Raw genomic sequence first — 16,775 nt, 5'->3', positions numbered from 1 at the left:
CAACAAAAACACAAATTCATAACATTATTGTAGATTTTATAATCTAAACAAAATAACTCAACACGAAAATTCGAAACAATCGAATCAGTAAAAAGAAAATCGAAGAATTTGATGGATCAACTGATAAATCAAAAAGAAAGAGAAAGAAACTTGAAAAATCGAATTTGAGTCTCTGATAACTGATTCGACTGCTACGATTAGCTTAGTTTGAAGATGATCGACTGAAGATAATCAATTTGAAGGATTAATTGTAACTTCTCTTCTCTACTTCAATTCAACAGAAAAGCACACCAGGTCTCAAAGACTGAAGATGATCAATTGTTTAGACACTAAAAATCAATCTTCATATGCAATTCGAAAGATAAATTGTGATTGGCACCTAAAATTATTTTGTATTGATAAATCTTCAATCGCGTGAACCATAAAAATCTAAGGATTTGACGAAGATCTGGATTTGTTTCTCTGAATCTGATTTCTTTGAAGAAAATCTCGATTCTCTAAAAGATTTTTTTCCGCCAATGTTTCCTTTCAAACAGTGAAAATATATAGGTGAGTACAGGTTTGAAATTTTAAAAGTATTAAAAACTAGTAAATCTAAAGGCTTCAAAAGAAAATAATGTTTTTGTATCATTTCTATTGCAGAGGGTTATGTATACAGTTTTATGTTTGGAGTTTTAAATTTTAATCCAGAAGTATGGGAGTTGAAACCAACCTATTATTTTGAAACGGAGGGAATTTGTAAGTTTTAAATTTTAATCTAAAAGGCATGGGGGTTTTAATCTAACAGGTACGGTCAACTTGGTGTTTTACACCATTTTAGGTTTTTCTTTTGCTTAAACCAATTTGGTTCTTGACCCCCTCCAGCCTTTGTTTCTTTTTTGCCTTCTTTTTCAATAAAATTCTCTATCGACTTGGACTAAAAGAAAAGCAGAAAAAAAATCAATTACACAGGAAGTGGTAATAATTACAACAGGCCCCAAGAGATGCACACCCCTCGTTGGCCTTCTAGCAAACTTTGCAACACAGTCACAACAACCTTGTTACAATTTCTATTGACAAAAATTAAGAGACATTACAGTACCCAAAAAAAAAGAAGGCGTAATCTAGCTCTAATTTCAGTAATTAGATTTTACGCATTTCATTATCAGTTCGATGAGCTAAAACAAGGGTTGTTGTTTTTTCTCCATTTACATCTATTAAAACAACCTGAAGTGTGACTACTGTAATATCACATGCAACATTGGAGAGTCAACACAGATCCAATGTACGTATGCTAACCAGTTTTCAGTTTCATATATGTACAACATTTGAGGAGGTTAATTGGAGATGCAAGATTGCAATGGCTAGTGAAAAAAAGTGAAGGCCACTTACACAACAATCTATCACTTAGCGGTTTGATGTCCATGGCTGGCAGTTGTAGCGGGAAGGAAATAAGGATCTTTTCCCTTTTGGTAGATACTGAATAACTGCTTTGAGTAACTTCTAGCCAGCCTCTTGCAGTCTTCAACCGCTTTAGAATCAAATATCTCCAACTCTTTTACAGACTTCTTTAGGTCACCTTTGCAGTCCCTATCCATTAAGAACTTGGCCAAAGTAGTAACCCTGTTAAGAGAAAATATCAATTAAGGACAAAAGAGTATGAAAAGAGAACACCAAGAAAAGATATTATTGTTGATTCTTCTCAATTCCATTTTGTTTAATGTTCTTCGACATAACTATGGACATCGTGCTGGCTGGATTTCCTACCCTATGCAGGTGCACCCACGAGCAAGAAGCTCTGTAGCTCCCCACTGTTCACCTACAACTACAGATATCTGGGGAAGCCAACAAATCTTACATCTGACAGTTACGGAAAAGTCGACACTAAATTTTCTTGTGCCGCCCAACTCCGTATATACAAAGTCTGCGGTCAGTATAAAGATTGAATTTTCATATTGATGAGTGAGGTAGTGTTGAGGCCACTTAAAGCTATTTGCAGGTCTCCACTAACTATATTGAGAATGTACAACCACAAGTTTTCAGTAACGATAAGAAGTGCTATAATCATAACTCTTAGACTGAGGATATGCAAGTAATAATTCTCTAACTACTGCCAAACTGAGAGGATACTTCTCCAGGGTAAAGCCAAGACCAATTGCATCAGTTGAGATATGTGATATGGCTAACTAAGATATCAAGAAAATGAACTATGAATACAGCAGCAGAAAATGAAAAGAGTCTGTGCAATAGATTAGGCAATTGAACATAAACAGTATAAAACTGTAAACCAAAAAGCTTTCAAAAAATTTGCAACATTTGAACAAGCCCATCTGTAACTGCAAAACAATACTTTCTTCCAATTCAAGTATAAGTTAACTGGAAGTGAAGGAAAAGTGTAGAGAATTCTTTACACACCTGAATGCATCACTGCAATGGAACAGTCCCTTGGCTGATATTGCGTCTTCAGATACATGCTGTCGATAGAGAGCACAAACAGCTTTTAAACAGAGTTCAAGATGCTCTTCAAATGAAGAAAGCATATCAGCTTCAAACTTCCATTTAATCTCTTGGTCTTTGTTACTGTTCCAGCTATTTATCGGCATCATATCCAAAAGGTCACCAAGAGAATTCTTCGGATCAACAGAACTATCAGAATCTTCAGATTCGCCGGGACTTTCACCACCGTTATCCGAGACCAAGTTCAAAAAAGGTTTCTTACTCATTCCCAATTGATCTTGAGATGATGATCCATGTTGAGATGGTCTCTCCTCAACACAGCCCCAACCCCTCCCTTCTTTAACATTATCACCCCAATTTAATAAATGTAAACTTACAGAAGAAATGTTCACATATTCAGACTCCGACTCATGATGCTTATTGATGCTAGCGTGGTACACATTCAGCACATTCTCTGCGGGGTTCAACTTGTACACATGAGAATCCTCCCTCACTCCACTGTTGGTTTCAGCATTAGGTTCGTTCCTGGTGTTTTCATCTCTTGGGTTTACACCACTTTGAGTAACTTCATTCTGCAAACACTCTTCAGGCTCAATTATCTTTTCAGAATTACGCAACTCTGCACATCTCAGTATTGAACTTTTCTTTCCATTCCTCTGGACTAGACTCTCCAACTTCGAAATGCGAGACTCTGGACATCCCGCAGCTGTTGGATTTTCATTTTCCATCCTCAAGACTAGACTCTCCAACTTCGAAATGCGAGACTCTAGACATCCCATTGTTGAATTTTCATTTTCCATCCTCAAGACTAGCCTCTCCAACTTTGAAATGCGAGACTCTAGACATCCCATTGTTGAATTTTCATTTTCCATCCTCAGGACTAGGCTCTCCAACTTTGAAATGCGAGACTCTACACACCTCGCCATTGCTGAATTTTTATTTTCCATCGTCTGGACTAGGCTCTCCAAATTCGGAATGACACATCTCATTGTTGAATTTTCTTTCTCCATCATTAGAAATTGACTCTGCAAATCCGAAAACTTATTCCTCCAATATTCAGCTGCATCCTCATCTCCAGCAGCAGCCTTTCTAGTTTCTTCCTCCGCATATTTACTCCGGGGTTCAGTGAGCTCAACTTTGTTCTTCTTGAGATCCAGACTCTCCGGTTCAACCACAGGCTCCCTAATTTCTGCTAATGATTTTAGTTCTCCAGAAGTTTCCGTTCTTTCGACTTTTTTCCTCTTCGCCCCAATTTTAGCAGAACTACCTTCTATATTTCTATCAGCTGTATAGAAAATTCCCAATTTGTTAGACAATGCAATGATTCTTACTATTCCTCTAGAGAACTTAACAGATGAATCTATGAAATTTCTCAATTAGTCATCAAAATTTCTAACATGTAAGCAAACAGAAACGAACAACAACATGAAAAATCACTAAAATGAAGATACATTAGAGAAATGTAATGTATGTAAGAGTTACTCACAGTCACGGGTATGATTAGTAGGTGGTTGAACTCCTGTCCGGTCATCTTCCTCCGCTAGCCGCTTCCTCTGCCATTTCAAGCATTTTGAATCCCTAGTTTCTATATCACTACTAGAAAAATCAGCTTCATCATCTACACTTTTCTTCTTAAGCTTCTTCTTAGTTTGGATTGCAACATAATAATTGCAATGTTTTTCACAATATTTATTATCAAGAGCACCACTATCATCAGCAGCAGCACCACCACAACTCCTCATTCTAAAATTCTTGCACCTCCATTTTACATTATCAGTTCTACAACAACGCTGTTCATCAGGAGGGATGATACTCTGCTGATCAGGAGCCAGCATACTCAGCTTCTTCATCTTCTTTTTCTTCTTCTTGGTTAGATCTAGAATTTCACCAGGCATTTTCTGAGTCTTCATCACGACAAGATAATGCCCTAAAAATCACTTAAAGAGGAATACAAAATGGGATAAAAGTACAACTTTTATGAAGCTTGAAGTTGAAATACTAGTGAAATGGGATTCTCCTATATTTCCACATTTTACCCTTTTAATTTTGGCCAGGGCTTTCTAGACATGTGACCTTATTACCGTACAAGGCAAGCTGTAAAAAATGTTTTATAGCTTAATAAAGTAAAAATAAAAATCCACTCTCACTAGTTTTCCCATTACCTTAACAAATGATAGATGGGCCGCCCAAAACACCATTAAATTTGAACCCTCATTTTGTGCATACCAAAATCTTCCTAGCCATACAAAGTACTAGTCCTAATTTGGGTGATCTTATAAGGGGTACCCTATGGGATAGTTCAATTACCTATATGCCCTTAAATCTTTTAAATTACTAATCTATCCCTAACCCTAATACAAAAACATATAATCAATAAACCTAAAATCAGTTTCATATCCCTAACCCCTTCTTCTTCCTCCTCCACAACAGTCGAACCCTTCTTCTTCTTCTTCCTTTTTTTTTCATCGTATCATCACGGAAATTTAATCGTCGATTCGTGAAAATTTAGTCGACGATTAAACTCATCTATATAATGGGTCGTCGTAAGCCAGTATCTCGTTCAAATCGATCGACTGAACAACCTATTGAAGAAGAAGAAGATTTACAGAGTGAAGAACAAACTCAAAATCAACCACAAAATCAATCGGAAGAAGAGATTGAAGAAGAACCAACTCCGGAAATGAGAATAAGAAGGTTAGTTCTACAAACCCATCTCGTATTTGATGTTTTAGATTGGTTTGGTCGATTTATTCGTCAAAATCATGTTTCTGTGGCGGTGGCAGTGTATAGTTCGGCGCAAAACAAATCTTAGATGTGCGTCGAGCTGTTCTTGAAACTGAACCCTGAAAGTGCATATGAACGGCTCGGCGTAAATCTGAAATCCGTTTTGAGCCGAACTTAATGACACAGAGACTTATATTTTGGGATCGGCTTATTCGATGGTGTTAGTTTTTTGCCGAATATGTTTTGTGAATTTCAGAAATTTTGCATGTGCGTAGGATCGGCTTGTATGGCAGTATTAGTTTTGTGTCGAATAAATGTTGTTTGAATTTCATAATTTTTGCATGTGCTTAGGATCGGCTTGTATGGTTGTATTAGTTTTGCGCCGATTAATGTTGTTTGAAATTCATGAATTCTTCATGTGTAGGATCGACTTATTTGTATGACACCATTTTGCGCCGAATAAATGTTTCAATTCATAAGTCTAGATTCGGCTTATTCGATAGTATTAGGGTTGCGCCGAATATCATTATTAAAATTCCATAAATTTTACAAGTGTATAGGATCGGCTTATTTATATGATATCATGTTGCGCCGAATACATGTTTGAGTTCATAATCATAGATTCGGCTTATTCGACAGTATCGGTTGTGAGCCGAATATATAGGATCGGCTTATAATTGTTTTGTGGTATGAGCCGATCCACTCTCTGTGTAAGCTAATAAAAATTTCAAGACATGATTCGGCTCATATGTGTTATTTCGGGTAAGCCGAGCCTTCTTATTGTCTTACAAGTTTTTGGCTTTCCAAATCCCTTTGTTGTTCGAATTAGTCTTATAACTTTCATACATGTGTCAGGACCAATGCAGCTACAAATAGAAAGAAGATGGAGGTAACACCTTCTACTTCTAAAACTCCCGATCCTAGAGGAGGAGGAAAGAAAAAATTGGGAGCGGGAGGTAGAGGAGGAATTTTAGAAGAAGAAGCTGAACAAGTAAGAATTGAAAGACAAGAAGAAGGAATAGCTGGAGATGAAGAAGTTGATGATAATCAAGAAGTTCATCAAGAAACACAACCCCAAGGAAAACCCAAGAAAGACAAGAAAGGTAAGAAGGTGGCAGAACCCGAGAAAGAGAAGGACGATGATGATCGATGGATCACTGGTTTACACATTCCTGATGAAGATGACGTAATTACACCTCGATCAGATGGTTTTCCTCATGGTCTTCCGGAAGATGGAGAAAATGTGTTGATTGGTTATGCCGATTCTTGGGCAAAGAAAATTTATGAGACTCTTGATCACAACCGTGCAGTCCGAGTATTGAGACACCAGAGGGAAGCGGAATGGAGTCTTGATGAAGAGGTTCCTGGGGTGATTGCTTACGTACAACGCAGTGCTTTATGGCCTATCATCAATTATGGACATAAGGAATATGATAGTGTGTCGGCCTCTTCCTTTACCGAGCGCTTTTGTCCAGAAAATTACACATTTCAATTATCTTTTGGAGAGATGGCAATCACTCCTGATGAGGCTAGTAAGATTACAGGCCTTAAAGCAAGGGGTGTAAGTGTGGATGTTGGTTTTATGACATGAGTTGGGATGAGCTATACAATTTGTACCGGGAATGCCTTGGTTGGGGTTCACACAAAACTGAGTTGGAATTTTGTCGATCAGTTAAAGATGTCGATACCGTTTGCATACCAGGTGGCAGAAATAAGAAGAATAAGAAGATCAAGTTGACTAACTTGAAAAAGGAGTTTGAGAACACAAAGGAAAGAGTAACACAAGGTTTGTTGATAATGGATCCCGTCAAAGTGAAGCAAACCGGAACTGCCTACTTGATTTATACTCTTGGTAGAGACATCTTTCCCGACACTATCGGAAACAAGGTAAATGCTAATTATCTCCAATTGGTAAAGAATCTTGAAACTTGTAACAAGTTTGCTTGGGGAACGGCTACGCTCGCTTACCTGCTGGACCAACTTGCCACCGCGTCTAGGTTGACAAGTACAAACATCGGAGGGAACTTCACTTTGCTCCAAGTAACTTTTGGGAGTTCAGAGTATGGTTCGGCTTATAACCATAAAATCTTTTAAGCCGAACTTTTTACTTACTTGGTTCGGCTTATAATACTTGCTCCATATAAGCCGAACAGTTCTCTGAGTTTGCAAACTTTATTCTTACTTTGATGTTTCCAAGTAAAACTTGTTTCTATCAATTCAATTCCTTTGATTTTTTAATGTGGTTCTTTGGATGTAGGTGTGGATATATGACCATTTCCCAATTTTGAACTTGGCCAAAGTATTTGAGAAAGATGTCGATTATGTTGATACAGAGCCAACTGCAGCACGGTACGCGTACGAGGACTCCAAGAAAAGGAACAAAAAGAAGTTGGTGGCAAGTTTGAGAGAGACGTTAGACCGTCTTGGTGTTGATGATGTCACTTTTCAACCATATGAGAAGGAAGATAAAGTTGTTGAAGATGAGGAAATGCCGGTAGGTATGTATCATGGGCCATTGTGGTATCCCGGTGGTTATGTTATATACGATCCTAGGCGAGTACTCCGTCAATTAGGATGCGTCCAAAAGGTTCCTTTGTTTGACGAGAAATTCAGGTTGTTACCAAAGAGTGGTAAGAGAACTAAAAGCACCACTTCATCTTGGGAACCAAAGTATGATCCTGATCCCACCGTTGAGTTTTGGAATAATTTAGACAATCACACATTAGATACGTCCAAGTTAACACCTTTACTTGATGATCCATGTGAAGAGGATCCGGGCTATATGGATTGGTATAACCAAATTTCTCATCCCTTCATTATCAATAAGAAAAGGCAAAAGATAGCTGATAAGGGGAAGGCGAAGCCAATCAAGATCACCATCAAGTCTACTTCCGAAGATGTAGTCAAGGCTTTCAAGATTATGGTAAGAATGACTTCGCTTTATACTATTTTCATATATTAGTTATGGTAAAATGTCTTCAAGCTCACCGTTGTAAGTTGTTGACAAATGAAAAAATAGGTTGCCGCGGGTAGGGAGATGTTGAAAAAAATGAAGTCCAGACTTGGTTGCAAAACCCCAATAACCGTGGAAGAACAAAAATACCTCATCAACAAGTGGGATGCAACGATGAATCTTGATCGGAAACGAACACTTTAGGAAGAGCACCCTCCCGGAAGATTAACTTCAATTGTTCTAACCCCCAAACATAACTCTCTTTCTTCTCGTTTTTCATGAAACAAAAAGCCACGGTGAACGGTGCCTTTGTTGAAGTATGCCCCACAATGTTCACCAATGGCATCTCATATTTATTAGTCTTGTACGTGCAATCCAATATAATAACTTGTGGGAAGCATAGAGCCAATTGGGCGCATTCCGGGTGGGCAAGGAAAAGGTGTGTGACTTGACCGAAGTCATCCAACTTCTTTTGGAAAGCGTAGTTATTCTTCACTCCTAACCACATTACTTGTTGCATCACCATCCTACCTTGCAAATTGAGTCTTCTAATCTTTTGTCTTGCATTGTAGATAGTCTGCATAGTCGACTTGTTATTCTTTTTGTCCGACTTCAATTTGCTAAGTATCCTAGAAGGTGGCAAACATGCTCGTGTCATTTTATCCACTTCTAGCATCTCGTCGGGTTTGAGTCGCGCTACTTTCGCATGTCCATGAAGGTCTTTGGGACGTGGGTGGTTATGACGACAATCCATATCTTTATTCATTATCCAATATTGATCTTCTTTGTTCATGGACTTATTCTTGAAGTTGAAAACAATCTTGAAAGGGAAATTTCTTTTCTTCATCTTCGTCCTATTCTTTCTCCCGGTCTTCCCAACGTATACAGTACCCTTTTTAACCTTGCTAGCGCCGGTTCCACTACGCTCACAAATCATTTCAAACCGATCCCATCGGCTTTGTTGTCCTTTAACTAGTACACAATTTATCTTCATCGCGTGTTTCTCAAGCCAATCCAGAACTTCTGGTTTAGTTTTCCATATCTACATTCATTCCAAAAAAAGTAATTAGTAAGAAAAACTTTGGAATATTCCGACAACATTAAGGTAAACAAAAGGTTCTTACATACCAAATCATTTTGGAAGTGATCCTTGGTATCCTCGTGAATTATGTCTACTGGATCAGGTTGATTTTCCATGGGTCCAAGCACGATCTACAAAGAATATCACAAGGTTAAACACTAGAAAGGGAATATAATAACAAGGTTCGGCGCATTCGATAATCACATTATGTGCCGAACTATAAACATTTACAGGTTTCGGCTTATACGATATCCTCAATATGTGCCGAACCACGAACAATATTTTAACCCAAAAATTAACAAATTCATGTTCGGCTCAGACGATAATCATATTATGTGCCGAACCTTGAACATTAAGAGGTTTCGGCTGATACGATATTCTCCATATGTGCCGAACCAGTAATAATATTTCCACCCAGAAATTAAAAAATTATGTTCGGCACATACGATTTTGGATATATAAGCCGAATTAGTAATGATTCTATTCCGGGCTATTCAGGATGTTGTTCGGCTTACTATGAAACTTTCTTATAAGCCGAACTAGTGTCTAGCAAAAGGGTTGGAATTGGAAATTATAGGTTCGGCGCATGCAGTAAACAAATTCAGTAAGCCGAACCGTCCATCAATTGGTAGATTCGGCTCATAGATGTGAGCCAAACCTCAACCTGTTTCGCCGAACCATGATTCAAAAAACCTAACTTTTGATAATTGAGAGCTATAGAAGTGAGATTAAGTATAGGATATAAGTGTACCTGTGTATTAGAAGCATTGGGTTCGTCATCAATGTCTTCATCATCTGGATTTGGCTCATAAAAATCATCATCTTGAGTTTGTATTTGAGTTTGAGCTTGTGTTTGAGTTTGTGTAAAATCATTCTCATAATCTAAGAAATCAGCCATTTCTGGATCATTGTTGTAGTTGATATGTATTTTCCTAGGTTTTTTAGATGAATGATGACCCTCCTCATCCTCCATTGAATCAAGAATTAGAATTTTCTCACTTTCTCCTTCTCTTTCTCTCCTTCTTAACCAAACCAAAACTTTGATTTTTTTTCCCCAAATTTTTCATCTAAACAACTCTTATAATTCTGAAAATTATTTTAATCAGTAAACAAAATATTTAATCACTAATCAAGATTATCAACACTAATACGTAAGGGGCAGATTTGCCATTAAAAAATTTTGGATTAAGGGGTTATCTGATTTTGCGATTTCACAACCTTTTTTGTCTTCATTCAGTATGCCTTGGAAGATTTTGGTATGCCCAAAATCATAGTTCTTAAATTTCTCCTCGAAAATTCGGTCGGCCAGTTTAACAATGTTACTCTCTATGCAGGTGGTTGCAGACTAAACCTGCTTAGGTGCACTAGCAGGATCTAGTGCATTTTTATTTTTCAAAGTTAAAATATTGAAATAAACCTACCAAAAATTACATGAGGCTGAGTATCCTATTGGCTGTCCATATCTCAGTATTAGGTACTGAAATCTGGGAACTTCCAACAAGTTGTTCTCCTCTGATTGTAACTGAATTACATTTGAAAGTAAAAACTGAGAGTCATGCTCTAAAGCAACAAATAAAAAACTTGGCATTTGTCTCCAATGCTGTTTGTGGTGACCTCGACTCCTTTCTTGCTTAGCTGACACATTATTACTACTCGTATGATTGAAGTTAAAACCCAAAAAAAAAGCTCACAAGACTTCAGAATCCTTAGAGCTTCAGAGATTATGGCCTGATCTCTCCACTGTATCGTGTTTGCTTGTCCCTTGGCAAACTCAATTACTCCGTTGCAATCTCCTTCGATCCAAAAGAGTTGACAGTCCATACTTTCTGCCCACTTTGCTGCTTCTAGGATGTAGTGCATTAAACACTTGAAAAAGCACAAACGAAGTAGTGCATTCCTTTGCCCCTTGTTGAAATATCTGTCCTTGTGCTAGTTGGGTATTGCATAATGGGTAATATGAATAATACCTTCAGGTCTAGAAGGTGGATGCGTTTTATTTCTCAACCCAAGTGCTTGATAGTCTTTGTAATAGAAACCTCTATATTTTGGTCTCTCCTATATCTGTTGTATACTGAGGTAATGGTTCAACCCACTTATCTCCTTCCAAGTTGTAAAAGAATGCATAAGAGTGTCGACGTCTTCCTCCTGTTGGTTTCACCACCCTATGTGTTGCACTCTTGTACTTGTTGTTGCTCAGCACCTTCAGTTTGGGTAGTCATGAATTAGTCTTATTTGTTATTTGTATTTATTAGCAGGAGGGAAAATGGTATATATGGAGCTAGGAATAGATGTACCTGAATAACATCACTTATGTTGACAATGATGCTACCTTCAATTGGAACTACTGGAATCCATCCTCCGTCCTTGAGAACTTCAAGACCTCCAACATCATCCTGAAACACAAAAGTGAAACAATTTCCATCTTGGTGTTCGCTTAAACCGTTGCTTTCGGTTTCTGTTGCTGGATGGTAGCTTAAGTTCACCATGAAATCCCAACTTCGATCGAGGTTATACTCATGGAGAAAATTCGGAGGGAGGTTTAAACATTCGTTCAAAATTCCCTCTATAACTGACCCTGTTTTGGTGAGATTGGAAAAAAAAATTTTGCAACACTTCCCTGGTGAAGAATATCGCAAAGATTACTTACACATATCTACAAATTATTCGCAATGGAGTGACATAGCAGGCATGTAAATGAGAACAAACCTGAACTCTGGCGGATTGCCGGGGTATATATTCTTGAAACTCGATTTCGGAGTGAACATCAACAAGTACTACCTGCAGTAGGATTAACTTGGCGGCTATAACCAGCTGGAAGAGGTGCACCAGGAACAGGACTATACTTGAGCTTCTCGTCGTCAGGTAAATCAAAAAACGTTTTGGAAAGATCAAGTGCTTGGCTCATTAGACCTGCAGAAACACCATGATTCACAATTTGGAAGAACCCATACTGAGAACAAGCCTGATCTATGACCTCTTTGACTTTCTTCTTCTTGGCATCTAATTCATTTGGATCAACTAGATTGTTGCTGCTAAAGAATGGAAGGAGATCAAATTGTAGGGATCCTCTCAGTTTGAGGCATAATGTTGACACCAGAAAAATCCTCTTAGACAAATATGAAAGTCTGGCTATGAATATGATCGGATAAGCTAGAGAAACGCTTTCGTCAGATGAATAGAAAAATAACCACACGTTTTTTTTCTTGAAGTTGATGAAATTGCTACTTTCTATCTCTTGGGCGGAGTGAAGGAGTAATTACAATCAAAAAGATTTTGACCGACTGTTTCAAGGATTTGGTAGGTACAAGGGCAACCGCCTAACTAGTAGCCAACTATAGATCACCACCATGTGAACTATTATGATTATCTACCTCAGCTGCAGATTAGTAATAGCAAACAACTCTATGACTCCGTACAGAGAGTCCCAATAAGATGGCCTCTGAAAGAAATGGATATTCCCATAAACCATTTCTGACAAACAGGAGATATACAGTGCAAATCCAAGTAAAAAATAGAGCAACCACAAAAGATAAGGGAAAACTATATAGCTCATATATGTAAAAAGTAGTAATGTATCGACAAGATTTAGAAATAACTCTACTCCTATTACTTGATCAATTTTGTAACCAGATAGATATACTAGATGCACATGACCCAAAATCAGAGCATATAGCCAAAAGAAAAAAGAGCAAAAGGAAAGCTGAAAACATCAGCCAGAACAGGACTATCTCTATCATTCCTCAGCGTCTTCATCATCATCGTCCTCATCGTCATCCTTTCCCTGATGATAACAAGTGACAGTTAATTTAAGGAATAGCACCAAGCATTTTATATATAAGAAAATATATCTAAAACATTTAATAAAGCATGCCTATATAACTACCTCTTCGTCCCCTTCTTCGCCTTCCTCGTCATCAAAATCCTCATCAGCTTCCTGTACCGATGAAATTCAAGGTTAGGAATATAGAAAATAACATGCTTAAAATAACATTTGGCTAAATATAAAAAACAGAAAAACAATAAAGGTGCCAGTTACTTACATTGTTAAAATATTTGAGGGGATTGGGCCATAAATCCTCTTTGATAACTTCAGCCACCTGCAGACACAAAGATGATATTCAGATGAGCCAGAAGAAGGACGAAGGAAGCAATAACAACTTGCTTAATTGATATACATATAGCCTGGGCTTAGGGAATTAATTAACAACTGAGGGCAGAAGGGAAGACTTCCACCATACAAAACCAGTGATTTTTTTCGTTAGGGTATACATGTGGTAACATCATAATGAAACTTACATGGGCCCTAACTTAGTAAAGGAAAGAAAGGTTACCTCATCATGAAGAGCTTCCAAAAGGGTTTTGTCTTGATCGTCGCAGAACCAGGTAAAAAAGCTGTAGTTACAGCAAATATAGGATCAGATAATGCATCACCATACACATAACTAAAAATCATATGAAATTTCTTAAAAAGTTAACTAGACGGCCAGTAATCCTTATTTAGCAATATAATCATCTGATGGAGATCAAAAATCGTCAAGTAATTCACAAATTTATGGGTCCAAAAGATTGAAACTAAGAATTCGACAAGTGTACTGACACTATTGTGTTATCAAAAACCGTCAAGTAATTCACAAATTTATGGGTCCAAAAGACAAGTGTACTGACACTATCGTGTTGAAATGCAAACAGCAGTGACAAATTTCTCGCACCAGAAATTAGTTTTTACTATACACAATCCTGCATCTTATACTACCGATGCAAGCTTAAATTTAAACATATCAGCTTGTTAACTGTTACAAACCATAATATGAGAAACTATTTTCAACCATATTATACTAACACATCCACTAATGCAAGCAATACATAGAAAAGGTATGGCTAACTAATCTGTTCCCATTTTCGCTTGATCAACCAATAGACCAGACGATGATTCAAGTAACTTAGAAAAAATAATGGACTATAAATTGAGACTAAATCTTCAGCGGACCTTCCAAGAAGAATTGGACAAACAGCTTCAAATCCCAAAGAAACCTAGTGCAATTCACAATAAGTTTGCAAGAAAAGAGGCTAGGCATGACAGTAACAAACCTTGTATCTTCATGTGAACGCTTGTTCCCCTTCTTCTCATGATTAACTCCATTTGAAATGTCCTAAAAAAGAAAAGTGAAAACCATATTAGAACATAATGTGCAGGCAGCAGATAGTGACAAGCAAATTTTTAGAAGTTTCGCCTTACCATTCCCTCCTTCCAGTTGATTTTTGTGCCACTTATCTTGGTTGTGCCTTCGTCTGAGAATAAGAATGACTTTACAAGACTCTCATTTTCAAAGTACGGGTTCTCATTGAAGTTCTGCGTCAAGAAGAACATAGTTAATGAAAATTGTAAAATCATAGAACAAAGTTAGCTAATTTCCACATGGGAATAACATATATAATGTAGTAGCATCAAAACGAAGAACAAAACAACGGACAGGGAATTAAGATACTCACAAAGGTAATCGAGTACCCAGATTTCACATCTTTACAATCTTCAACATCCATAGATTTTAGATACTTGAATATCTGTGTCGAATGAGAAGCGGCAGATGTGAGTTTCAAACATTAACAAATTAAGATGAATTAAGACGCGGGGTTTCTACTACTTGTTCAAGGAAAGCAAATATTCAAGTATTAAACTCCAGTCATGTAATTGAAGATAAAAATGCAATACCTTCTGGTCGTCTTCGTTTAATAGATCACCAAGTGCAGGATGACTTAAAAACTGTAAACAGTAACATCGCCAGGGTCCCGATAACAGAAATGTTAGTTACACAATACAAAATCACATAAACTAGTGAAGAAAAACTGAATATGTAATAGAGAGAGGATCACGCACAGCAGTTAACCAAAAATCAGGAATTGATTTGATAATCTCATTCCTTTTATCGTATACAGGCCTCCTGATTAAGGTATACTTCTGCTCCACTACCAACACTTCATCACTAGCTTCCTCGTTTACCTACAATGCACCACCAAATAGACAGCAATCATAGTCAAGCATTATTGTACTTTAATTTTTTATAACTCAGCATAATTTTTCATCCACAAAGCAACATATATTGAAAAAACAATAATTGTAACCATGGAAAAACAATAATTGTAACCATGGCTTTTAATGGATAATATATAATGCTTCGGCTAACATAAAAGTAGAAATTATGCATCACAAAAATGTAATTAAGCATGTTGTTTTGAGTATTTCTTGTAATAATATCTAATTCTTCGCACCAACTCAAGAGAAGGTTTTACACTGTTTAGAAGAAAAAAAACTCAAATTCAACAAACCCACTACACCCTAAACACCTTCCTCCTCAATAGTTAAAATAAAACTCTAGCCAATGTATACTACCTAATCAACCAGGGTCTTTCATTCAGTCAGCTCTGTAAACATCTTTTCCAACCTAGAAGGTTTGTTATATACAAACAACTAAACACAAAACAGTAAACAACCCATGAAACAGAGAGATTCACACAATAGCTACAACAACAACAAAAAAACAGCTTTCATACATATGTTAGAGAATAATCAGTGAAAAATACCCACAACACAACATACCATGAAGATAAACAGAGGCAAGAACAAATAAAAATAAAGAATTGAACCACTATAAACATCATCAGTACACATGCACTAAAACTTGAAGCTGAAACGAAATCAAGAAAATATAAACAAAAAATCAACGGCTGGCTAAGAAAAGCTTCTTCACCTTTTCGAGCTCATCTTGTATTTCCTGCAACTTTTCAATAGACAAAACAAGCTCGCCGTCAATGTGATCTACTTCTTCAACCTCAGGTTTCTCTTCAACTTTCAATTTCTTTCCTTTGTCTGCACCCATTTTTTTCCTCACACCAAAAACCCTAACCTTTTCTCTCTAAAACCCTAATTTTGTCAGTGAGAGAGACCAACGAATGAAAACAAAAGAGAAAAGGAGAGAGTGAAAGTGAAAGTGAATAATAAAATTTCTAGAGAATGTAGGGGTTTTATGGCGGCCTCTCTTTTATTTTATGGGTACAAGAATGTAGCAGTAAATAGAACAAGAGAAGTGTGTAACTATTAAAAAGTGATCGCTGTGGTTCTAAGTTGCGATTTTGGGACCCTACTTGTATGTGGGACCGACCTTTTTGTTAGATCAGTGACCGTTTATTGAATTACAGGATTAAGATGTATGGATGTGATTTAGTTAGGAAGTGATGACAAAACCCTAACCCTAGGAAGACCATTCGGTACATAAGTTAACTATTTAGATGTGGTTTGGGCCTATGGTGTGTTTGTTGACGAGCTTGGGCTTCTGGTCATCTTCTGCTTGTTGTCTTTTAAAGACAACTAGATTTTGTGACCGTGCTACACCCGGGCGGCTCCTCAAACTTGCTTCGCCAATTCAATCTACAACTGTAAATAAAATGGCATTAACACCGGGCATCTTTTTCTTTTAACCGTATTTTTTATTTGATAAAGCTCGTCTTTGGCTTCGCTTCTCCTTGCCCCGTCACAATTTGATTTGGTGTGGCTCGGCTATGCTTTGCCATGTCCCAATAAATTTT

At 37.3% G+C, this 16,775-nt stretch overlaps 2 protein-coding genes and 1 pseudogene across 2 annotated transcripts; all 3 read right to left on the bottom strand.

The window, feature by feature from the left end:
• Nucleotides 1-1,026: 1,026 nt before the first annotated feature.
• On the bottom strand, nt 1,027-4,419 carry LOC113281642. Its single transcript, XM_026530430.1, has 3 exons — nt 3,923-4,419; nt 2,395-3,721; nt 1,027-1,602 (listed from the first exon to the last, which is right to left on the bottom strand). The coding sequence occupies exons 1-3, from the start codon at nt 4,344-4,346 to the stop codon at nt 1,383-1,385; spliced, it is 1,971 nt and encodes a 656-aa protein (XP_026386215.1). The 5' UTR covers nt 4,347-4,419; the 3' UTR covers nt 1,027-1,382.
• Nucleotides 4,420-10,581: 6,162 nt separating this feature from the next.
• LOC113279087 lies at nt 10,582-12,663 on the bottom strand (annotated as a pseudogene).
• A 56-nt stretch (nt 12,664-12,719) lies between these two features.
• LOC113281641 (NAP1-related protein 2-like) lies at nt 12,720-16,209 on the bottom strand. Its single transcript, XM_026530428.1, has 10 exons — nt 15,941-16,209; nt 15,070-15,192; nt 14,905-14,955; nt 14,685-14,756; nt 14,431-14,544; nt 14,283-14,344; nt 13,526-13,586; nt 13,235-13,291; nt 13,078-13,128; nt 12,720-12,975 (listed from the first exon to the last, which is right to left on the bottom strand). The coding sequence occupies exons 1-10, from the start codon at nt 16,067-16,069 to the stop codon at nt 12,928-12,930; spliced, it is 768 nt and encodes a 255-aa protein (XP_026386213.1). The 5' UTR covers nt 16,070-16,209; the 3' UTR covers nt 12,720-12,927.
• Between the last annotated feature and the right edge of the window lie 566 nt (nt 16,210-16,775).

The sequence above is a fragment of the Papaver somniferum genome, chromosome 5 (assembly GCF_003573695.1).
Source record: "Papaver somniferum cultivar HN1 chromosome 5, ASM357369v1, whole genome shotgun sequence".
Classification (NCBI taxonomy): domain Eukaryota; kingdom Viridiplantae; phylum Streptophyta; class Magnoliopsida; order Ranunculales; family Papaveraceae; genus Papaver; species Papaver somniferum.
Note: the sequence above shows the minus strand (reverse complement) of the source record. Positions and strands in the feature narration are given on the sequence as shown.

Excerpts from the sequence above, each read along its gene's own strand:
- LOC113281642 (XM_026530430.1), bottom strand. The coding sequence starts at position 4,346 with ATGAAGACTCAGAAAATGCCTGGTGAAATTCTAGATCTAACCAAGAAG. Across the intron at positions 3,722-3,922 it reads TACTAATCATACCCGTGACT|CTGATAGAAATATAGAAGGT; the intron begins GTGAGTAACTCT and ends TTTTCTATACAG. Across the intron at positions 1,603-2,394 it reads CATTGCAGTGATGCATTCAG|GGTTACTACTTTGGCCAAGT; the intron begins GTGTGTAAAGAA and ends TTCTCTTAACAG.
- LOC113281641 (XM_026530428.1), bottom strand. The coding sequence starts at position 16,069 with ATGGGTGCAGACAAAGGAAAGAAATTGAAAGTTGAAGAGAAACCTGAG. Across the intron at positions 15,193-15,940 it reads TACAAGATGAGCTCGAAAAG|GTAAACGAGGAAGCTAGTGA; the intron begins GTGAAGAAGCTT and ends GGTGCATTGTAG. Across the intron at positions 13,587-14,282 it reads CGTTCACATGAAGATACAAG|CTTTTTTACCTGGTTCTGCG; the intron begins GTTTGTTACTGT and ends CTGTAACTACAG.